At 51.9% G+C, this 24,667-nt stretch overlaps 1 protein-coding gene across 3 annotated transcripts in view; it reads right to left on the bottom strand.

The window, feature by feature from the left end:
* Positions 1 to 6,199: 6,199 nt before the first annotated feature.
* BRINP2 (BMP/retinoic acid inducible neural specific 2) overlaps positions 6,200 to 24,667 on the bottom strand; it is a 58,387-nt gene continuing 39,919 nt past the window's right edge. For all 3 annotated transcript variants that reach the window (XM_007061163.4, XM_037907444.2, XM_043520916.1), the window contains exons 4-8: positions 23,594 to 23,790; positions 20,119 to 20,224; positions 18,661 to 18,897; positions 14,285 to 14,507; positions 6,200 to 13,866 (exon numbers count right to left, since the gene is read on the bottom strand). In XM_007061163.4, the coding sequence (XP_007061225.2) occupies positions 12,750 to 13,866; positions 14,285 to 14,507; positions 18,661 to 18,897; positions 20,119 to 20,224; positions 23,594 to 23,790 (1,880 nt within the window). In that variant the 3' untranslated portion in view covers positions 6,200 to 12,749. The remainder of the gene's footprint in view (positions 13,867 to 14,284; positions 14,508 to 18,660; positions 18,898 to 20,118; positions 20,225 to 23,593; positions 23,791 to 24,667) is intronic.

Genomic DNA, 24,667 nt, shown 5'->3' with positions numbered 1-24,667 from the left:
ATGGGAGAAAAGGAATGTTATCCCTTTTATACTACATACAGGAGCAAATGAGAGATGAAGTGATTTGCCCAAGGTCATACATGCAATCTGTGGAAGAGCAAAGAACCAAATATAGATGTCTTGTGTTTCCTTCACAAGGCCATTTTTCCTCCCTTCTTGTCTGCTCCCTGCACTACTAGAGATAGATGTACGCAAGAGTTAGCTTCACAGAGTTTCACTTTTCATTGTGATTCAGGCTTCCCTCAATGAATCCTCTCTTCTTTCCTTCTCTCTTCTCCCTTCCCACTTGCACACAACATCCCGCCCCCGCCCCCTCCATAATCTCCAACAGGGGCGGCTGAGTTGCTTTTGCAAAATCTAGTTGCTGACCAGAATCTCTGCTGTAATCTTGAAGTGAACCAAGCCTCTCCTTCTGGCCTGGAAAGAACTTGGATGAGTAACCCCCAAATTCTCCCCAACCCCAAGAGGCTTTTGCGCTTGCTGAAATCCATCCTGCATGCTTGTTCGAGCCCCAGATTTAGTAAACGTTCTCTCATGAAACTGACTTCCTCCAGCATCTCCCAATGGAGAGCAGGGCGGCAAAAATAAACCATCCTTTGAGAGCTGAAGAGCAGCAAAAACCAGACCGAGCCAGTGGTAGCTGTAGCATTAAGGGGAATAAGGAGGGCTTCTGTCAATATCCCAGAAGAATCAGGACCACTGCAGTGTGCTCCAAAATGTATGTTCCACGTTGGGCTTCAAACAGGTCATGAGACAGCAAGTCCCTTACCGGCAGTGAGTCTTGCCCACTGAGAATACTGAACACCATGAAATGGACAAATTGATAGACTACTGATTCTTGACTGTTCTGCCATATTGGCGCTCCTGAGACCCAACCCCCCTTCACGTCCATCTGTGCCACCCCAGTGGCACACGTGGAATACCCATGAGAGTACACAGCGGTCGGTGGGAACAGAATCGGTCCCCTGGGTGCCCCTGAGAGATTTATCCCCGAGTCCCCATTGGCAGCAGCAGCTTCTATACTAATGGGAGTGGGCACATGTGACTCTTTGGGGTTCACCCAGACCAATAAGGGGTTGTGTCACTGCCTGCCCTGCAACTCTGGGGGCCTTGAATGCTATGCTGTCTTGTCTGAGAGCCCGGCCACTAACAGCCAGCATACAAGCATGTCGGTCAGACCCTGGCTTCCACCAATGCGTCCATCAATGGCTATTAGTCAAGATGGTCAGGGGTGCAACCCCATGCTCTGGGTGTCCCTAGGCCTCTGACTACCAGAAGCTGGGACTGGACAACAGGGAATGGATCACTTGATCATTGCCCTGTTCTGTTTATTCCTTCTGAAGCACCTGGCATTGGCCACTGTCAGAGGACAGGATACTGGGCTAGATGGACCATTGGTCTGACCCAGTATGGCCAGTCTTTTGTTCACTGCCCAGTTACTCTTTGCAGAGTGACCCCCAACACCATGAATTTTCCCCAGCCATCTGCCCTGTAGCCCCTTCTTTGATCACTTGCAAAAACAATTACGTTTGCTGCTCCCTTAAAGAGACAGTACCCACCAGCTTATTACCTTAACTGGAGTTAACAAACTCTGTTTTAATTAAAGCGCTGAATGGTTTATAGTAAAAGTAGAACAAGTCTCTTAAACAATCATAGGTGTAAGTGACACCAAGTATAAGGAATAAAGATAGAACAAGCAAACAAAAGTAAAAATACACTTCTAAAACGAAACCTGATTGAACAAACTAGAGTCTCATGTTCAAAGATGTGTTTCTCACCAAGTCTCTTTTCCAGCATGGCTGACCAGACTCTTTGGCCAGGCCCCTTCACAGAGCTCAAAGTGCTCGGTTCCTTTGTCTCACTAGGTGAAGGGTGCCAACATGGCTTTTTCTCTTTCCTTGTATCTTCCTAAAATTCACTGACCCTGTTACAAGAGGCAGGAAGGTGTCCTGGGGGTGCAGCCTCCATTCTCCATGGAGTGTATTAAGTGGTTGTCTTTCCCCAGTTGCTCTCCTGATGGTTTTGTTTACCTTGCATCGAAAAATGTGCTTTTCTTTGTCTTTAGTCACATAGTGGAGACACATTCGAGCAGTCGGAACTACATTGCTTTGTCCGGAACAGGCGTGGCTTATGCACTGCTTGCCAAATGCATTTTAAGAATCTATTTCCACCACATACTTATAACGCTTTGTACATATACCACGCAATGATTTTCGGGACCAGCGTGTTACCAGTTTTCATACGATCCCTTACATGACACCTTTTAGAGACAGACTACAAAGCAGAGCATTAGGTGTAATGAGTATGCCAGGCCTGACATGAGTTGTGGATACAAATTGCGAACCACCTTTGGGCCTTCTGTGTCACAGAGCCTCTGGCTGATTTTTGCCTCTGACTTTCCATTTCCTTTCTATGTGTTCAATCATCTGATTTCCTTATAAGGATGAGAGGTGAGGGAAAAGACATGGGCAAAGTGAGACAGATGAATGGAGAACAGAAGCCCAAGCGACAGATTGAGAGAGACTATAAATGCAATTGACAGACTGATAGATTGATAGATTAGACAGTGAATATAAATAGGATAGTTTATCTGCCCTGTTTATATTTTCTCTCACTTATCTCTCTAGCAATCTAACATGCAGACAGATAGGGAGAACAGACAGATAATAGAAGCAGGATAGATTATGTGGGGTTACCATAGCTTTGGCAGCATTAAAAAAGCCAAGTTCCTCCTACTTGCGAGGATTAGGAGGTGGCGTGGGGATTTGTACAAGGATTTTTTTCTCACTATCCTGAGGGTCCCGGCCCCGAGAAGAGTGGTACTGTGGTTTTCAGGGCCCATGTGGAAGCTTCACGCCCACCCACCCCCTCATCCATAGTTGGAGTAATACATAGAAGCCTGCCTTGTCTCTGCCTAGAAATTGGGACAGCTGCCAGTCTGGAGATGGAGCAAAGTGAGAGCTTGGTGCGTATATACGTTTTATCCTAAAGCCTTGGAACAGCGCTGCTTTAAATTCCAGTCAGGCACCGAGCTTGATAACAACGGGGAAGGGGGGGGAACCAACCCTCCAACTGCTCCTGAAAGCTGTCAGCTGTCAGGCCTCCTTTACTGACAGCGCTGTCTCTGGCGTGGCTGAAACCCCTCCTGGGGCGGGGGCAGAAGGAGGCTAAGCTGCCTTGCTGATCTTTCCCGCCCCCCCCCAACTCCCTGGCCTGTCAGCCAGACATCTAGGCTAATCAGCCAGTATGTTGCCTCCAAAGTCACTTTTTATTCCAAGCACCTGGAGAGGTGGAAGCAGGGAGGAATAAAAGCTTCTAATGCCCATGCGTCAGCATGCCCAGAAAGTTGGTGCAGAGCCCCGTGCAGCCAAGAATGCAGAGAGGGAACTTCCCTACAGGATGGGAGAGAGCCAGGGGACTGAGCCCCACACCTGACATCCTTCCCAGAGCTCAGATCTTACCAGCCTGTTGAACAATTGCTCAGAACTGAGTTGCTCATAATGGCTGCCAAGCTGCGGTTTTGATCTATGGAATGCTGCAAAGTGCCTCCAGATGCCAGGAGAAATACCCAACAGACTTACTGACACAGACAGATCTGACCTCTTTCGACTGCCTCCCTCCAGCCGACAAGGTTCCTCACCTCCCCCCTGCCTCTCAGAGCAGTCTGCTCCCTCTAGCTCCAAACTGCAGGGCACTGCTTCTGGAGGCACTAGGCATGGGTGAACCTCAGGAGGGGCAGGTGTTCAGGCTGGATAAATACCCAGATGCTCGCAAGCCTCTTGCGGCTGTGAAATTGGGTGGAAATCACATAAGCACAGGTGCTTTGTGGGAAGCCAGCAATATCGTAGGCAGGCCTTTTTTCCTGTTATTTGGGCCCTCCTACTTCTAACTGGGGCAACTTCTATGCAAGGGGCATGAATGTGAAAAATACTGGTGGGAAATTAACCAAGCCCCTTTGAGTTTTGGGCAAAAGGTCAGTGCATTCCTTGTTTTGGCACATCTGGCTCAGCCATTCCCGTCAAAAGCTTGAGGTTACACTGGCACATCAGTATTATGGTCAAATTAGCTGGAATGGTGGGAAAAATGAATAAAGATAGTAACTGGTTAAACAGAGATTATTTTCTCATCTTCATTCTTCGGCCTTTCTCTATGGGGATCTGAATATGAGCAGAAAACCTACCTGAGAAGTCTCGAGTGATGCAGGTATTATGAGCTATCTGTGTAGCATGGACCCCCTCATTAGCTAACCAGACTCCTGCTTTTGTATGCTCAATGTGATAAATATATCACAGATATATAATAGAACACATATATAAAATCACATATATAATAAATATAGCACATATATAGGCTTCTCAGATAGCACTCTGCTGCCCATTATGGCTGTGCAGGACTTCACAGGATTAAACCTGAGATTCTTCTCTAACTGGAATCGAAGGAAAATCTCCATTGGGGGCGTAGCAATATAGGATCTATGACATAGAGCTGAGCTGTTCTTACTCCAGCCAGCAGAGGGCATTGTTATGCATTCGACTATAAATATGGAGAGTGTAGTTGTGACAGGGTGCTGGGCAAAGGGTTGCTGATTCAGCCGTCTGTCACGCCAGCTCCTATTTAGGGGGATAGATTAGCGCTGGTTGGACATAACCTGACCCTAATTGGGGAGGCAGAGACAGTGCTGCCTAATTAGCCTGGGGCTGTATAAAGGCCTCAGGGAAGGAAGCCAAGGGACGAGCCGAAGGAAAGCGAAAAGGCAGGGAGCGGAAGCAGGGAGGTAGCGCTTCTCTCCCTCCTGCCTGCAGATGGTGCAGGACCAACTCTACATGGTGAAACGGTGGTAGGAACAAGCCTGTAAATAAACTGCACCTCTGGTTACTAATCCCAGGGTCTCAGAGTGACTTTGTGGCCCTAGCAGAAGCAGGCGCCAAAGGGGCCCTGCTGCGCTCTGCTACAGTAGTGTAAACGGAGGCTCTCCATATGTCATTAACAGAGGGAAAAGCTTATCGCTGTGGTGTAAGAACAGACTGAAGTCAGCCCAAAAATGCCATTAAAAATTTTTCTCTGACATTCTCGTCAGCAGCAGTAGCAGCAGCAGCTCTGACCATCATCAAGAGACAGTCTATCAGCTGGCAGCTGCTGTGAGCGGCTGGACTGGCCTTGCGTGTTAAAACGTACAGTGCCAGGGTTGTGCTAAGCAGATGATTATTTCCCCGAACTCGGAGCTTAGGGGAAGAGTTTAAAGGCGCTATGCCTGAGGGCGGGATTTTGTTGAGGCCTAACGCAATTTAAGGGCTGAGACAGCTGGTCCCAGCACATGTATGATGCTCTTGTTCCACCAGAGCCAGCCTTGCAGGGGTGCGGGACACGGCACCCCAGGCCTGCCATGTGATAGACATGATAGTGAAGCAGGGGTCCCAGCACACTAGCCTAAACTGGCTACTGCTGCCCGGTGGGCAACCCCACTACTTGCTCCTCTAGGGTGGCACAGTAGGCTCTTGTGCAGGTGTCTCTTCTGGGATTCCTGCCGCTTTCCACCTCTGGGCTAGCAGCCAGGGTGCCTTTTTCCTCACGGGGGTCTACTCCTAGGGGACAGCAGCAGCCACATTAGCAGCAGCCGCCAGTTCATGGGGCTGGATGTTGCCTGCAAGCAGCGCTCAGGGATCCACAGAGAAGAGCCGCAGCATGGGAAAGGATGGAGAGTGTGTGTGGCATGCTGCTTTACAGGAACCTGCCTGGGTGTGGGCAGGGGAGGTATTTCAGAGCCTCCCTTTCTGTATATGGGGTCAGGGGGTCTCAGCATGTCCATTAATTGGAGGTGGGTGTGTCCATTTTTGGCCCCACCCCTTGTCAAGGACACACCAAGCCCTCTAGCAGCATTCACACTGCTGAAAATTGGCAGAACAGCCTTGGTTCACCAGCAAGGGACAAGCCTCAGAGCTCTGTTTGTATGCCCCGCCCCAGCAAACCAGCCCACTTTATGCCTTGGTCTAGGTTCCCCATGCCAGGCTCTTCATTAAACAAGAGGCTGCTCAAATCTTGATTTTTTGCTGATTAGCGGGTCTTCCTTTATCATAGAGGGGATGTTTTCCTTTGTGGTCAGGAGGCCTTGGTCATGGCCAGCTGGGTTCTGGTGACTTTGGACACACTGTCTGGAGGTCTCTAGAGTGTGGAATTTAGATTGCAATTGCAATTGTTTTGAAAGCCAGCTGCCCTTCAGAGCTCTGTAGATTGCCACTCCTGGGGATTTTGCCACTCCTGGGGATGTTTTTTTAAATTATTAAAAAAAACAAAAAAAAACAAAACACCTAGGAACTTCCATGCCAAAGAGCAGGAAAGATGCCCAGCTAATCACTTAAAATTCAGGAAACTGCACAGTTAGAATAGTGGCCCAGCACCTCAAAGCTATTGAGGAATTTGAAATCAATGGCCATTAGGAGCCTAAATATCTTTGAGGCTCTAGGCTGGTATGTCCAACCCTAATTCTGCTTCTTTGTGCATGCACTGTATGATGTGCTATTTAATTACATGGTCACACACTGTTTCACTGATAATACAATATAAGAGCATACCATTTTTATTTCCACCATAGATTCACATGGGTGTCATCTTGCAGTACTGTGACCTGTTCTATGCCCCAAAACCAGACCCCATAAGAATCATTTATAGGAAAAGCATTCAGGGCACCATGCTTAGACAACACACTGCAGCTGAAGTATAAACTGCACGGAGTAGTAGTGAAACGGTGCCCACATTAATAGAAGTGGAGAATTAAGGCCAAGATTTTGAAAGTGACTTGTGATTTCATGCGCCCAACATGAGACAGGGATGCTGATTTTCAGAGAGTGGTACTCAGCACTTTCTGGACTGAATTGGAAGTCAGGAGACCTGGGTTTGATCTCCAGCTCTGTCACAGAGTTTCTGGGTTACCTTTGGCAAGTTATTTAATCTCTCTGTGCCTCAATTCACCATCTGTATAATGGGGATGACAGCACTACCTTTGGTTGCCTCAACTAAGGAGTGTGAGCAGGCGAGGCCTAGCTCTTAATGGACGTAGTGCCCCGCCTGGCAAAGGGAACCCCTGATCTCAAATGGGGGGTCTAGACACGATTGTAATATGAACAGTGATAACAATGGCTAGAGCCACCGCTGGTATTGTAAATACAGCCAAAAAGATTGTGAGGCACTTAGATACTCTGGTGATAAAAGTGCTAGCTAGCTGGGGTAAATGAACATAGCACCAGTGACATTAATGGAGCTATGCTGATTGAAGCCATCGGAGAAGCTGGCCCTAAGTATGTAGTTAGGGCTTACAGCCGCACAGGGGAGTATGCGGAATAAGAACGGGTCATTTTACATAATGACTTTTCTGTCCTTAACTGCAAATTAAATCCCGGGCTGCCACAGGGTGTAGGCACTTAGCAGCCATTTATTCTGCACAGCTACAGGCTTGTGAGCACACAAGCAAAGCGAGTGTAAAGGGGAACTGCTATATTCTGGCCTTGCCTCTCCCCTTGGCAGCTGAAAGAGGAGTGACCCGAAAAACTCAATGCAACCTCAACAGCGGTGTTTCTGCAAACCCCCACCCCCCACCCAAGCAGGGGAAGAAAAAGGAATGAAGGAGGTGTGGCTGGGTCACCACAAACAGACTGGAGGGGCAGCACATAGAACACATTTCGAGGCGAGAAACTCAAAATGAAAAGGTGGCCATTTCGCTCTGTAGGTGACAATGAAGGAGGCGTACTATTGTCTGGGAAATACAGTATGCAGTCAGAGCCCTGGCAATCCTTGAGGCCAGGGCCTGTCAGTGCTTCCAAATGACTGATGTAGATTTAATCAGCTGGCTTGATGGCTGCAGCAGGGTGACACTTGCTCAGTGAGCCGTTAATTGAAGGGATGCATTCTTATTGGTGGAGAACAGAGCTTCTCATGCCAGTCAGCCAGTCACAGAGCCATGTAGCTGTACACCTGCTTTAGAAACACTCTGGGTGGCGGCTGCCAGGAGGTTTGGTTAGTTAGTGAGTTATGCTGAGGCTTCACTCAGTAAACGTGGGTCAGGCATCCCCGTGTCCGGCTGGATGGGCGATTACATTCTAGGTGGCAATGAGAAAGTATCTATGGAGCTTTGACAGCTGTATGGTCAGTGTAGCGGGGGTGAGACTCATCACCGTGGCACCTCCTGCTGGCCTTTCTGGAATTAGCTCAAGTCCTTCCACAGGGCACCTCCCTCTGGTGGTGTCTCACTCGCCATTACACCCGCTTTGCTGTCTCCACCTCTCTGGGACCCACGTCGCTCCCCGGACCATGGCATCCTCTTCTGGGCACAGCCCCCGCTCTGCAGTCTCCCCCCGTTTTGGGGGAACCAGCAGTCTAAAGTCCAGCCACTCACTTCTGTGGCCTGCTGCAGCCACTAATCTAGTCCCTTACTCCAGGGGCAAACTGCAATCTGTCTTAGCCACTTCTTCCAGGGCAAGTGGGGGCCACCCTAGCACCTTAACTGCCCTTCCTCCAGGAACTACCTGGCAGCGGTCAGCCAGAAGCTTCTTCTGCTCTGCTCCCCTGCCCAACACTGCTCTAGCCATGCTGCTCCTAGGCAGCCAGTCCTTCTCCTTAGCAGGCCAGGGAGAGACTGCCCTCTGCTCTGTTGAGCAGCCCTTTATATATGGCCCCCGCTGGCCCTGCTTGGCCACTGCAACAAGCCATCTCCTGATTGGCTCGCTTAGTGAGCCCTCCTCTAACTGGAGGGTTCCATGCAGGCTCCCTCTGGCCTGCTTTAACCCTTCCTTCTCCTGGTGTGTGGCAACTGCCCCACTACAGTAAGACAGACATGACCCATCCCTTTGGCCCCGCTCTGCTTCGCCACCCATGAGCCAATAACGTCTCATGGACTGGACTGATGGTGGGAGCATTATGGTTAAGGCTACAATTTTGGCACGGGGATTTCTATTAAAAGCCACGGACAGGGCGTGGAAAATAAATTGCGGAAGTGTACATGCAGTAATGCAGTTTTCACTACATCAGTACAGAAGCTTTTAAATTGCCTATTAAAGTCGGGCTGAAGCCCGAGCCCTGCCACACGGGGCTGAAGCCGAAGTCCAAGCATGGCTGGGGCTGAAGCGCTCGCAGCCATCTCTTAAAATCCTGGAATCTGTGGCCTCCATGACAGAATAGTAGGCTGAATTATGGTGTGTCCAACCGGAATGTGCCTGGACCACATGGCAGGTGGGTTACACCAGGGTCTGTCTAGCCCCTGCAGCAGCCAGGCAGGTGTGTTACGGAGCGGGGCTGACTGGCACATGCAGCAGCATGGCAGGTGCATTCAACCAGGCTGTAACAGGCACATTCAGTACCCAGCAGGCTGTATGCTGCTGGGTTGTACCTGGAACACAGAGCAGGTGTGTTCCATCAGGCTGCACCAGGAATGCTCAGCCACAAAGAAACAATGTTTTCCCCAGGCCTACCAAGCAAGTGCCATTTGGACCGAGTGCTGTGTTTAATTGCAGGGCAGGTGAGTTCTCCTGGGAAGTACTTAGAAGACTCAGGAAGTGCATACTGCCAAAGCATTGCTGGAGTGCTCAGCAGCATGGTCAGTGAGTTCCCCCAGGGTGTGCCTGCAACATATACTGCAGCAGGTGTGTGCTAACAGGGAGAACCTGGAATATTTAGCAGGAGGGCAGGTACCTGGGACATATCTGGACCTTTCAGCAGCTGTTAAAGGGAGTGGCAGGGGCTTTACATGGAATCAGGACCCAGTCTATCCATGATGGGCTTCTAATGGGGGAATGAGTCCATTTTGGCCCCATTGTAATTAGTTAACTGCTTAGGTGGCTGGTTGGCAGCGAACTAACAAGCACCTGGACAGATAAAAGGCTACCAGAGCTCAGTTGAAGGACTGTACTCTCAGAAATAAGGATCTGAGGGGCAGGTAGTCCCAGCATATACAGGAACCAGGAAGAGGGACTCTTGAAAACCAGGAGGGTAAGCTTGCTAGAATTATTGCCTGGGGGAGGCTGCGGGACTCCTGAAGTAAAAGGAGCAGATGCCTGCTTGGATTAGCACCCAGGCTTCTAGAACCAGGGTGGAGTTTGAGAGTCTAAAGCCCTCCTGCCCCCCCAGTAGGATCTTAATCTAAGAATTCTGGTCTGGGAGTAATTCTTGCAAGAGGCAGAAGGCCTGCAGGGCCATACTCAGCCACAAGGGGGTATGCTTGAGGTCCATGCCTCCTCAAAGGTTGTGTGTAATTCTCTGCCTCACTCAGGGATTTTTAATAGATGTAAGGCCCTGTTCTGTTTCCAGTATCCACAGAGAAAGCTGTGCAGTGACTTTATGGCCTGCTGTGAAAGGCTGGCATGCCAGCAGCAGGGAAATACAGGTGTGTCCTCTTCGGATTACATTTCAGTAGCACAGGGCTCAGGTTCCCCTCATCTGGATTTGAGCAGGCTGGGGAGGTGGTGAATTGGATCCACGTTGCTCATATGTGAGCCGAAGGCCTCAGAGTGTTACCTGTGGCTGGGTTGCTGCTCTGTAGAAGGGGATATGGAGAAGGTGGGCCTGGCTTTTCTCACCTTTCTGTAATTCTCCATGTACAGATTTCCCCCAGACTGTGCTGCCTGCAGGTGCCAGCTAACTAGCTCCAGCTCTCCCTCGCTGCTGTCTCTATTCACCAGCCCCCTCCCCCTGCCTTTAAACCGCCCCACCTTACCCTGTTGGCTCCCTGTAAATCTCCACAGTGACTCCATGGGGTTTACAAAGCATTTAAAGAACTCCTGACCTGACATTGCAGGGACACACATTGTAAGCCCTGCTCCAGAGCTCTAGCCCCTCTCCAGTGATGCAAAGGGGCCCCCGTGCGGCATCAGACAGCCCATCTGGGGAAATCCCACAGGTGGTGTGCAGCTGCCATAACTGACTGTACCCAACCTTCCCGCAGCCCTCAGCGTGGGGGAAAACATAGTGTGCTCCAGGTGTTCCCCACATACGGCAGCATCCCTTATGCTTACCTCAGCCCGAAGGCCATTCTCAATTGCGCCCAGGACTCAACTAGGCTCTGGCTGCCCCCAGATTCAGGGGACGGCAAAGGTTGGCCAACGCTGAGGATTAGGCCACAGCATCTTGCTACAAGTTCTATTGGCTGCAGCCACCAGCCAGGGGACCGCACATGAGGACAGGGGCTTCCTTTAACAATGAGAAACCAGCATCAATGCTCAAATCAGTGGGGGTTCCTGAACTGTGTGGCTAGGAGCAGAGGTACAAGGGTTATAAATAGACTTCAAACAAAAGGCAAAACGAAGCGAGGAGGAAAAAACAGAAAAGGAGCCATGGCAACCGTGCCAAAAATAGCTTGGGAACTTCTGCTACATGTGTATGGATGGACATGGACAGATCTCTTTACACCCCCCCACCTTCAACCCAACCCCCTCTGATTTCACAGCCACACCTGCCATCTCAGAACCATCAATACCTATTTAACACCACACGTAATCACACGTGCACCTGGCCGTTGATGTCTCCACCTCTGCACCCCATCTACTGACAGTTGCTCCTAGGTATCTGTCCGCGTTTACACCGAGCACCTCTTCACACACACCCAGAGAGTGTCTCCAGCCAAAAAGACAGAGCCCGAGACCGCGTTGTTTTCAACTTCGTTTTGTTTTGCTCAAAAGGCAATCTTTTAAAAAATATATTAAACCAGATACATTTGACTAAGGTGAAACTCGGCTGGAGAAATCGACAGGAATTGAATCCTCTTCCCCCCTCCCCCCCAAATAAATACGTTTTAAAAAAAAAAACACCCAACAATTGATTAAATAAAAACCTGAAAGGAGAAGCTACCCACAGAGCTCCACCTCTGACTGTAACGATGGGTGTGTCTGTCCGGGTGCCCAGTCGCTGCTCATGTCGACAATGGAACATCTTGGCTCAATGTACCGAGGTACACTGATGGTGCCGTGCTGCAGAAGGAGGGCAGAGTGCTCCCCCTTCCATGTGGGAATAAGGGAGCTCAGGCAGGGCTGCCTGTCCCACAGACCCCCCAGCTGGAATCGGCCAGCTTCTTCCCCCGCCATCAAGGGAATGGCGCCAGAAAGCAGGCGGGGCGGGAGGAAGAGGCAGGGAATACGACGACTTAGAAAGTGACACGGAGAATGGAAAAGCCGGGATGTGGGTAGAAACGTCTGTTAAAAAGAATACAAAAGTGCCTGCGCTGAGGAAGGCCGCAGCCGGCCTCTTCCCACAGGGTGGGTGGGAGTGAAGCGCTCTGAGCAGTTCTGGCCTGCTGGGTGTCTGAGGTCTTGCCGCCCATCCCTTCACCTCCCAGCTCTGTGTGGAGCACTGGCTCGGCTCACAGGCAGAGGTACTACCAGATGTCTCCTCCCTAGGGCAGACACCTCCCACCAGCTGTCTCCCCCACATGGGCCTGTTCCCAGGTGAAATAACCTGTTGATTTTCCTGCCTGGTCACAATTGTCATTTGTGACTTGGAAGGGGGAGAAGTACAAGCCATTACAAGGTAAGCACCCTATCTCCTTAGGCCTGGCTCCCCTTTCTAACCATTTTGTATCTGCTGCCCTGCAGTCTCTTGCCATGGCCTGGGCATCTCCTTGCATCCTTCACACGCTGCCATCCCTGTGGCTGGTCACGTGGTGTCCCGAGGAAGCACGTGGTTGGCACTAAGGTAAGGCCTTCAGAAGTCTTGGTTCTCTATCCCCCTCCCTTTTCTTTGGCCCCTCCTCAGAGATTCCAGGTGCCCCAAGGCTAGCTACACAATTTGCCAGTCTCATACTCCATGGGGCTTGGCATTTTAGCACTGAAGGCCTGCATGGAGGATTGGATCCTTCCCACTTCGTTGTTGGCCAGCTTGAGTCGGTGCCGGAGCAAGCAAGAGAAAAGGTCGAGCCGGGTTTTGCCGGGCGGTGAAAGCCGGTTCACCCGATCCCTGATCTCTATGAGCTGTAACAGGGCCGAGTCTTGGGAGCCCTGGGTGTATGGGTAATCTAGCTGAAGGATCAGGTCCCGGATGGCATCCGGGTCAAACGGCATGCTGAAGCCAAAGACTTGCAAGCTATTGATTTTCATGTAGCCCAAGTTCTTAGATGGATCCACCATCTCTAGAGGCTCATAATAGATAGTCTCATTGGAGCTGTCATCCAGAGACTTGATCCGGCTCCTCAGGTACACGTGGACCGTCTCAAAGAAGGTCTTCCACTTGTTTCCTAAGGTGAGCGTCCAATTTTGGCACTGGGCCGAGGCATCCACGTTAGTCCTTTCCCAGTCCGGGAAGCCCCCCTCCTTCACAGGCATGAACCAGCTCTCTGAGTGGCTGCCCCCGAACGGGTTGACGTAGACAGCCATGACTGGCTCCAGGGTGCTGTTCTTGGTGAGGCATATCTGGAGGGAGAGGGCCATCATGATGTGGACCAGCCCTGGCTTGTACTTGTTGCTCTTGAGGGTCAGCAGCATGCGTTTCCTCCAGGAGGGATCGAACCAGCTCCCTAGCCGCATGTCGTTGCTAATGAAGATGGAGTGCACCTCGATGCGGCTGTCCCGTTTCTGGAGGAGGTACTTGAGCTCCAAGTCCTGCAGATCCATCTCCAGGCCCAGATAGTGCTCCAGGGACTCTGCCACCTCCGGACGGCACAAGCCCTGGCTGAGCATGTAGCCTGGGTTGCAGGTCCCACAGCGGGTGCTGTTCTCCTCGGCGCAGGCAGCGCAAGCTGGCCCCTCGCCCAAGGCACATGGTATGGACCCCTGGCAGGAGACTTGGTCGGAGGGGCAGGTGCAGCTGTGGCTGTCTTCCAGGAAAGTCCCCGGCGGGGTGGTCTCACTGCAGTACAGGAAGGATTGAATGCGGTTCCACCAGTAAGGTAAAGATCTAAAGGAGAAGGAGGCAAGAGAGAAAAGGCTCCTTAATGCCAGCGTGAACATGGCTACCGCTCTTCCCGAGGGTCAGAGTGGTGGCCTGTCCCCTGGACATATTTATTGTTCCGGGGAGAGGGACCAGCCCTGGAGATTGGAGTCCTCAGGTTAGCCATGGCACAGGCAAGGATCCCCAGGGCACCACCCCAAGCCTGGAAGAGCCAGCACTAAGGGGGCAAAGCAGTTCAGTCACCAAGGGCTGGCTTCTCTACTCAGCGTCCATGGCGTGACATGTTAGGAGAGAGGCGGTCACCCTTCTAGTCCCAGTTTGGTCAGTGCAATGAGTAACAAATGGGCCCAGTGGTCCCAGGCCTTGCCCCACCTACCCAGCTTGGGCCAGGGCAGCCGAGAGCCGGTGCTAAGGGATGCTGTACCTCTCCTTTGGCAGTCTGAAGCGAGGCTGCCTGTGGCAGCGTTTGCAGAGGTTGAAGAGACGCTGGATGATTCGACGGGTTTTCTTGAGCAGCAGCTTCAGGCTGGTGCTCAGCTGCTGGTAGCGATGCTGCATGTCGAGGTCCATTGCCCAGTACTGGGAGACTGTTGTCATGTTCACGAAGCGATCCTCCGGGAGTCTCTTCACCAGGGACTGGAGCTCCTCTGTGGGGAGAGAAGGGGAAGTCACCACAGCAGGAATGTAACGCAGGAAGAGCTATCTGATAAGACCAGAGTCACTCTCAAGTGCGGCCTGTCATCCTGGTTAGTATTTCCCCTGGCTTAGCCCCCAGTCCAAACATGCGGCCCCTGCAGAACACCCAAGCAAACGGGCTTAGCACAGGGGTTCTTTGCAAGGACTGGTGGGACAGAGCCCTCCTCCCCCCATGGCACCAGCCCTTCCCATCCCCATCACATCAACTCTGAATTGGGCTTCTGATAGCTTGTAGATTTGTTAGAATTACACAATAGTAATACTTAGCACCCTGCAAACCATCCTCACAATGCCCCTCGCAGCTAGGTCAGGGAGGAGCACTGTATTGAGCACCATAAATGATCTGGAGGATGGTGTGGATTGCACTCTCAGCAAATTTGCGGATGATACTAAACTGGGAGGAGTGGTAGATACGCTGGAGGGGAGGGATAGGATACAGAAGGACCTAGACAAATTGGAGGATTGGGCCAAAAGAAATCTGATGAGGTTCAATAAGGATAAGTGCAGGGTCCTACACTTAGGATGGAAGAATCCAATGCACCGCTACAGACTAGGGACCGAATGGCTAGGCAGCAGTTCTGCGGAAAAGGACCTAGGGGTGACAGTGGACGAGAAGCTGGATATGAGTCAGCAGTGTGCCCTTGTTGCCAAGAAGGCCAATGGCATTTTGGGATGTATAAGTAGGGGCATAGCGAGCAGATCGAGGGACGTGATCATTCCCCTCTATTCGACACTGGTGAGGCCTCATCTGGAGTACTGTGTCCAGTTTTGGGCCCCACACTACAAGAAGGATGTGGATAAATTGGAGAGAGTCCAGCGAAGGGCAACAAAAATGATTAGGGGTCTAGAGCACATGACTTATGAGGAGAGGCTGAGGGAGCTGGGATTGTTTAGTCTGCAGAAGAGAAGAATGAGGGGGGATTTGATAGCTGCTTTCAGCTACCTGAAAGGGGGTTCCAAAGAGGATGGCTCTAGACTGTTCTCAATGGTAGCAGATGACAGAACGAGGAGTAATGGTCTCAAGTTGCAATGGGGGAGGTTTAGATTGGATATTAGGAAAAACTTTTTCACTAAGAGGGTGGTGAAACACTGGAATGCGTTACCTAGGGAGGTGGTAGAATCTCCTTCCTTAGAGGTTTTTAAGGTCAGGCTTGACAAAGCCCTGGCTGGGATGATTTAACTGGGAATTGGTCCTGCTTCGAGCAGGGGGTTGGACTAGATGACCTTCTGGGGTCCCTTCCAACCCTGATATTCTATGATTTATTTTGCAGCTGGGGAAACTGAGGCAGAGGGGTGAACTGACTTGCCCCGGGCTACAGAGGCAGGATTAGAACTCAGAACATGTCCTAGCTGGAGTTACTAGACACCGTTTCCCTCAATGAAAGCACAGTTAGGCTGTAAGCTCTTTGTGGCAGGGCCCATCTTTTTGTTAGGTATATGGCCAATGCCTAGCACAAAGGGGTTTTGAGCAATGCATGGGACTCTAAGCACTAGTGCAGCATAAATGATAAAATTATAGTAATGATACCTAGCTCACATCTAGCAATATTCATCACTAGATCTTAAGACATTTTACAAGGGCGCTCTGAATCTTTATCCCCATTCTACAGCTGGAGAAACTGAGGCAGAGACAGGGCACGTGACTTACCCAAAGTCACCTAGCAGGCCTGTGGCAGGGCTGGGAATAGACCCTGAATACCAGGCCAGGGCTTGATCCATTAGGTCACACTGCCTGGTTAGACGAATCATAAGGTCTCATTCATTTCTATAACGTAAATTACATTGACACTCCCTGTTTATCAGATGGGAAACGCCACTAGTTTATTTAAAATGCAGTTTTATTTATTGTCTTTTTGTAGTACCTAAGGGTAGGCAACCAACATCATGGCCCCATGTGCTGCATGAATCAGAGACAGTCCACCCACCCAGAGAGCTGATATTCTAACTAGATCAGACAGATATGGGGTTGGAAGGGAAACCAAGGCAGAGCACGGTGAAGCGACTTGCCCATGGTCACATGAAAGGAGCCTGGAATAGAACCAGGGTCTCCTGAGTCCCAGTCAGGTGCCCGATCCACTAGGCCACACTCTGTTCCTGTTAATGTATTGACGGAGAAGGTTTCACCAGTAACCGCTGGAGCATGCTCTAGCCGTGACACCAGTCCTTCACATTCAGACAGTTCCCACCTTTCCTAGCCAGACCTCACGCTAGTTCTCCGCACACAAGTCCCACTTGGGACTCAAGCAGGTTCCCCCAGGTGAAAGCAAGGCAGGTATCATTTGGTTCCCCCGCACCAGACTTAATCAAAGAGGTGCTGGTTCCCTGTGACATCCTGCCACAGCAGCTGTAACACATACTCCTCAGGGTATCGAATTCCTAGGGGCAGGGCCAGTTCCCCAAGGCGCTCTGCATGTCTCTTGAGAGCCCTCCGCTCCCACTGACTGTCACTGGAGTCGGGATGGCTCGACACCCATATGGGGTTGGACCTTTAAGCTGCTCGCTAGGCCTAAATACTCCCCCTGGCAAGGGTGTCCCTCGTGGAAAGGAGAGACCACTTGGAGAGCGAGGCAGAGATTTCGGAAGTCATTTTCCCTGCACTGGAGCTAATGGATTCATTTTCCATTGCACATGGTGTTAGTAGAGAGGCTGGTAGCCCTGGTCGAAGCCAGGCATTGAGCTGTCAAGCTCCTCCCAGGCAGCTAGGCCAATGCACCTCACTCCTGACTGGCTGTTTCAGTCATGAGAACCCAAACAGCTCTGCCACTGCACCTTCCTTGCAAACCACCACACCAGCTGTTTCAGTCCTGGACCCACAGAGCTTTGCCAGTCTCCTTGCGCTCCTGACGGTCCGCACCCTCAGCTATGTCATGCCAGAGATCACCAACAGGGCCTAAAATTAGGGTGCCACAGGCTGACTCCTTTATTCCGATTGAATGGCATTTTACACTCTCCGGGGTCCCATTGTTCTAACTGGGAACTTTGGTGGCTTAATGCCCTAATCAGAGCCCAGTGATCTCAGTGGGAATCTTCCCATTGGCATTAATGGACTTTAGATCAGGCTCTAAGGTGCTATTTACTATGAGTGAGGCTGTCAGAATCTGGCCCTTTGTAATTAACAAAAATGGTCTCTGGGAAGCTGTCAGACACTATAGTAATGGGATTCAGATAAGTACGAGAGACAGAGACCCCCTCTACCCATTTCCACTTGGGCGACTTTCAGGATCTGAACCCAGATTGCCAAGAGAAAGAGGGAAATGCAAGAACCCCCTTTGCTTCCAAAATCCCACTTCATGCATCTTTTGTAATTCTCTTTTCCCTATCCCTCTGGGCAGTTCTCCTGATTCCCAGTCCAGGCCCTGTCCACTAGCCACACTGATTCCGAAGCATTAACAATACTGAATTCAGGTTTAAAATTGACAAGGGTTCAGATGTGGCTGTGATCCCAGCTGCTGCTGTTTACCCCATCCCATAATAACAAAAGAACAAGGGGACACCCTAAAATTAAAAGGCAATTATGTTTTTTTTTAAGTCTACATATGATGAACCTGTGAAACTTACTGCCACTGGATATCATTGAGGCAAATAGCGTAGACATTTTTTAAAGAACATTTTATAATGGAAAAAAACATTGCAGTGAGACTGGCTGGGATAAACACTGAGGGTCTACATTCTCATTCTTCCAGGTATAAACTGATTACAATCTGGGTCAGGAAGAAATCTCCACACAGAGAGTAGATTATTGCATAATGAAGTAAGAACATAAGAATGGCCATAATGGGTCAGACCAATCTAGCCCAGTATCCTGTCTTCCAACAGTGCTTGGTACCAGATGCTTCAGTGCGAATGAACAGAACAGGGCAATTATTGAGTGATCCATCCCCCATTGCCCATTCCCAGCTTTCTGGCAATTGGACGTTTAGGGACACCCAGAGCATGGGGTTGCGTCCCTGACCATCTTGGCTAATAGCTTAGCTAATACGACTGGGAAGTGTCTGGCACTGTCAGAGCTAGGACAGCAGACTAGCAGGGTCACTGGTCTATTCCAGCACAGCAGTCTCAGTAAGAGGGGAGGGTCTCAGTGAGCTCACACATTCCTGGCCTCACCTGACTCCTCAAACTGTCTATTGTGATTATCCCAGGCATCCTGGATCTGCAGCAGACTGTCTTCCATTGCCTGGATGTCGGCTTCAGGGCAGTTGCAATCCGGGAAGCCAGGCCCGCATTGGCACCAGCAGTCATTCTTCCGGCAGATGAGCTCTCCCTCCGAACTGCAGGTGATGTAGCTGAGCGCGGCCGCCACAAAGCTTTCCCGCAGGTAGTTGGGCAGCAGCACCTGCAGCCCTGCACAGAGGGAGAGTCCCAGGAAGGGTGAGACAAGCAGACACCCGACACGTACCTCAGCACTCTGTGCTTCCTGTCTGCGGGGAACTGGGCCAAATTCAGCAGTGGAGCCACATCCAATGATACCAGGGCTGACTCTGGCCCAGAGTCTAAAATATTGATGTAGCGACCTCGACCACAGTGGAGCGACACCAGTTTACATGTGTGGAGGTTCTGGCCCTGGAGCTTCAGACATGATGTGATCTGGGACTTGAGGACCTCTCCCCACTTTGCCCAATAACCGTCAGGGCGGAAGCTCCGCTCAAGGAAGGGATGGATCTCTACAGCTGCAGAGACTTGGTTCAGAGAAGCTACAAAAGTGCAGATGCTAATTTTAAACCTGCAAAACTGGCTGGGACTCTCAGGGGTCAGGGTCTCTCCTGGCATTTTGGAGACAGAGATGGCTGAACCAATTTGGTTAAACTGAGCAATGACTGGCACCTTCATCCCCAAACTCAGCCTTGCCCCTCAATCTTTGGGAGAGTTGGAAAAGTTGAATTCACTTTTTCCCGGGTCCCGTCCCCAGCTCTCTATGTGGGTTCTTTGCTTATGGGTTCTGACCGGGACTGAAATGCCGGACATCTCATCAGGAAGCCTCTTCTTGGGAGACCCCTTGCCTAGCTTTGCAGACCCAAAGAATCGGCAGCAATTTGGATCAGGTCCAGCCAAACATCCAGGGCTGACTCTTCCGCTGGGATCACTGGGGATAGCTCCATGGGCTGCTCTGCCGATTTACACCAGCTGAGGCTCTACCCCTCAGCGCTGGGTGCTGCAGCTCAGTAGTTCTTAACCCCCACTTCACAGCTTCTCTCCCCCACCCTCCAAAGCACCTTTCCATCCAACCTTATAGGGTCCCAGGGCCCAGCTGGGACTAGTGGGACAGTGCATGCTTGGGCCCTGATAGGAGTCAGCGTGCAATGAAGACATGACCGTAACCTACTGGGATCACCTATGACATGGGGCATGCGCCCCAACATCAGGGCATTCTGGGTAAATAGGTCCCTTTTTTGACCTAACTCCTGTACACTATCCCCATCCCTCCACTTGGGGCCCTACCCCTCTCCTTGCTTCAGTATCCCTACTCTCTCCCACTGGCCTCTCCCTCCCTCAATGACCGCTGTAGCGGCTGGTCTGGCTGTTGCTAGGCATGGGGGATGAAAGGAGGAAGGCTGCCGTCCTCACCTAGCAGCTGTACTTTGTTCTCAGGGCTCTGGACGAGAACCGAGCTGACTGAATCCAAGTTATCGTAGTTACTGCAGCCAAGAGGGCCCGTCCGGGTTTCAGTTACCTGCGAGAACAGGGGGTAGTAAGAGAGCGAGTGAGGCAGGACCTGGCGTTTGTATCACACCACAGCAGTTAAGGTCTGAGCCTGCAGCTGAAAACATGCAGAGCTCTGATAGTCCAAGCTCTGTTCTCAGCTCCTGGAGGCCAGGCAGGGCGACAGAAGGAGCATGAAGGGGCAGAAATGGTGAGCAGCAAAGGCACAATACAGTGATCAGGTTCATATGAAATAGAAGGAATATGGGAAGAGGCCAGAAGAGCGGCGAGGTCCCCTTGTGAAATCCCGGCCCATGTGGTCTCAGGCGGCAGGGTGACCTTGGAAAGCACATGTAAGTCAGAGGCCGCAGGGCCGTCCTTCCTGCCAACAAGGAGCCAGCCAGGCCGGCAGAGCAATCCCGAGCGAGGGCGTCTGCGGCAGCACAAGAGACGGGTGGCCCGGCAGCGCTGGGAGAAAGGGGAAATAATTGCCTGCTAATTGGCCTGTTTACAGAGAGCAGCTCTGCCTCCAGCCTGATGCAGCTCGGCTTCGTTAGCGTGGCCAATTTCCCATAACTAACAGGAAGGCGCTAACCTTGCTCTGGCTCCCTCTCCCCTCCCAGCGAGGACGCTGACTGCCAGAGACGGGGTTATAATTGCCAGGCTGTGGGAGGAGAGCCCGGGGCGGGGACTGGGCTTCAACCAGCCACAATTTGCATCCCAAGTGCAGTATCGGGGCAGGGGTGGGGAGAACGGGGACCAGGAGATCCCCTTCCCCTCCCCTAACTGTATGTGGCACACCTGCTCTATGCTCATCAATCTCGTTAGATCCACTCAGTTCAATCAAATTAACACAGAGGGCTTCAAAGAGCAGAGGGGGGTCAGATCCGACAGTCACAAGGCGATCCGCAAAGGCCAAGATGAGAACAGCCTTCCAGAGATCTCAAAGCACAGCTCTGTTTTACAGAAGGAATTCAGAGCATAGAGATTTGCCCCAAGTAACTCAGCGGCACAGCCCAGATTAGTAAGAAGATCTCCTGATTCCCCAGCTCAGGCCGCATCCTCTGGGCCATGCTGTCAGCAGCCAGTGGGTGAGAGGAAATACACTTACATTGGGTTCTATGTGGACTGGAAGGAGGAGGTGCACGGTTGGCCTCCTATTGTCAGGGAAACAGACCAGGGTGGAGGTTGAGCCCCCTCCTATATAACCCACCACAAGGAGAGCTTTGCCCAGTCTGTACACAGCAGCTCCAGGCTGGGAGCCGGCATGGCACTTGCAGAGGAAAGGCACAATGCCAGTGCAAGAGCAGCAACTCCTCAGCCCTCCTCAGGAGGGACGGGAAGGTCACCCTGCCGCCTGAGGCCACGTGGGCCGGGATTTCGCAAGGAGCCCTCAGCGCTCTTCTGGCCTCTTCCCATGTTCCTTCTATTTCATATGAACTGGACCACTGTTTTATTCCTTCGACCACTCACCATTTCCGCCCCCTCTCCCTTCCACAGCGAGCTCTCCCCGCCTACGGCATGAAGATCAGAGCTCAGGAAGGGTTTACATTGGAGCCACCCAGCCCAGTCTCCAACCACACGAGGAGATTGACTTGGCTTCCCTACACACAACAGAGCAGGGTGTGGAGGCCCAGCACTGGACCAGTAGTGGGCTGCAGGTCAGGGCTGAGGTGCACCGGCAGAGCCGTGGAGGGGAGCTTTTCAGAACTCTGGCCAATGTCGCCCTGTGAGTCTGGACACCAGCCGTTTCCCTGAGCCCCCCACTCTGATGACAGAACACCGGCTGCAGACCGCGGCATAAGAATGCCGTGTTGGTCCGTGCTGCGAACGACGCCTGGTGGGGCAGTTTAATGGTAGGCATTTGGAGCGGAGGGGTGGGATACTGAGTGGTGGGTTTCGTGGCTGGCTCTTATGATGAAGCTGGTGTTTTATTTACTGATGGATTGTTCTCAGCCATATAAGATACCCAGGGGGTTAAACCACAGAAGCCCATATAGACCTCAACATAGGGAACAAGGTGAAAGCAAGACATCAGCTTGCTAAGGGTGGTCAGGGCAAGACACATCGCTTGGAGGGTTTGGTGAAGGCTCCCTGCCCAGATATTTGATTATTCTTTATGTATATTGTGCCAGGCGCTGTACAAACACAGAGCAAGAGACAGCCCCTTACAGGCCAGACCACGGAAGTGCGTTACTGGCCCTGCATCAGAGAGGGGAACAGAAGCAACTTGCTTGAGGTCACACACGTTCTGTAGCAGAAGCAGCCACCAAACTCAAGTTTTCTCAGTCAGAGGGCAATGCCTTGTGAGGGAGTGGCTGTCACAGCATGACTGGGCCCTGTGAGAGGGAACAGAGTCCAGTGCACCTGTGACTGATTAGCAGCTGCCCAACGGGGGTTAAAAGAAAGCAGCTGGACCCTTATAAAGAAAGCATCAAGGGGTAACAGGTAAGAGCTTCCTGTGGGAGACTGGGAAGCTGCAGAGAGGAGAAAATGATGTGGGTCTTCCCTGGGAATAGGGAGGAAATGCTAGAAGGCCAGTGGAAGGGTTAGCCTGCTGCCCTTCCTGAGCTGGAGAGCCAGTGCCGGGAGGCTGAAAAGGGCTGAGCTGTGTTCAGGGTAGAAGATTCAGGAGACAGGTGGCTGGCTGGGAGAGAGGGGCCCTGGAACAAGGGGAGAGAGGGACTGGGATAGGAATGCTGGGGGACTCACGGGTGGGTGACCTGGAAGCGTTGTCCCCAGAGAGGGGACTGGAGAAATCCCTGTATCTCGATGTGTGTTCCTGTTTTACCATGAGTGTTTTATGCACTATTTTATGTGTACAAGTTATGCCTAGAGGTAAGCCTCTGAATTGGACAGTGAGACAGACTGTCTCTCTTTACAGCTGGACTAAGGGGAAACTGAGGCAGGAGCACATATCATGCTGCAGCCTACCACAGGAGGGGCATTTGAGGAGGGACCACGCTGTGCCAATGGCTCAGTGCATAAGGCAGTGCAGTGGGAATCTGGAAACATGGGATCTCTTCATGGTTCTGCCACCGACCGGCTGGGTGACCTTGGGCATGTCACATCCCTCCCCTTGCCTCAGTTTCCCCTCTCACCCTTTATCTGCCTTGTGTATTTTGATTGTAAGTTTGTAGGGACAGAGACAGTCCCTTCCAATGTGTTCGTGCAGCATCAGGCGTGTCTAGCGGCTACTGTAATACGCCGAGTAATTACTTGCAAGCCCATCCCTCCTGGAATGAGCTCTGTACCCCTTTCACCTTTGCTTTACTTTGGAAAGCAAACGCCAGAGGTGCTAATCCCCCACCCCTACCTGGATAGGCAGGGTCCCCCTTGCTGTCACCCCCCTCCGCCCCCATCCTGGGGCCTCCTGCTCCGAGCTCAGTGGCGGTATTACCTTGATGGCGGCTGTGGCTATCTGGATGTGGTGGAGCCTGCGCAGCGTGCTTTCCCGGTCAATGAAGTACGAGGCGGCCAGCTGGTGCAGGGTCTCCAGGGAGATGGTGGAGCTGTTCCCGCCCCCTCCCGTCCCGACCGCTTCTGCCTTCTGGCTCAGCTTGCGCTTGTCCACGAAAATGGTCAGGGACTCCTCTCCTGCACAGGCATGCGAGCCGGTCAGTGTGCTCTGGGGACGCTCAACTCTGCTTCGCCGTCAGTCATCCATGGGCAGGAATGGAGCCAGAGCCTGCCTCCCTGCTGCCCCTCTGGGCTGGCCATCCCTCACAGCAATACAAGCCTGAAGGATATCCCTCACAGCAATACAAGCCTCACAGCAATACAAGCCTGCTGGGTACGTCTGCCCCACAAGGCCTCTCACAGGCGTGCGAGTTGGCCCAGTGGGGGACGTCAACCTGCAGCCCCTCTGATTTCCAGCCGCTCTAATCAGACCTGGAGGCCGAGCCCTGGGTCGCCCAAGCAGCGTCACAGCCCCCACCTCCTGAGCCGGCTCTGAGACATTGCCACTCCCTGGTCTGCTCGCCAGTGCCCAACTAGGAGGCTCAGTCACACGGAGACCTCCAGGAATCCCAACTGGTTCTTACAGGCAGACGGGAGGGCACCATTGGAGGCCATCTCTCCATCACATCGGCCCTTCCTCTGCCTGGGGACATGTCCCTGTGGGTGGATTTATAGAACCAGTCTCCCTTATTAAAGGGCCATCGCATCTTATCTTTTACTGCCTTGGCCCTCGCACAGCGGCCCATTTGCAGGGCAGAACACGAGAGACTAGCACACAAATACAACCTATTCCACTTCTTCCCTCCATCTCTCCTGCATCTCTCATGTCCCCATCAGAGCCCTGAGCCGAGCTCCAGGCCTCGCCCCCAATGCTAAGCAACCCAGTGCTTGCGGAGCATCAGGGGCATTCCTTTGGGGGGCCCAGCAACGCTTGGCCAGAGGACTGCGATTGAGTCATAGGAGACTCTCCTGCTCCGTTCGGAGATGGAGCACACCTTGCCTGACCCTCTGCAGG

This window comes from Chelonia mydas, chromosome 8 (assembly GCF_015237465.2).
Source record: "Chelonia mydas isolate rCheMyd1 chromosome 8, rCheMyd1.pri.v2, whole genome shotgun sequence".
Taxonomy (NCBI): Eukaryota; Metazoa; Chordata; order Testudines; family Cheloniidae; genus Chelonia; species Chelonia mydas.
This window is presented reverse-complemented; position numbering and strand designations above follow the sequence as displayed.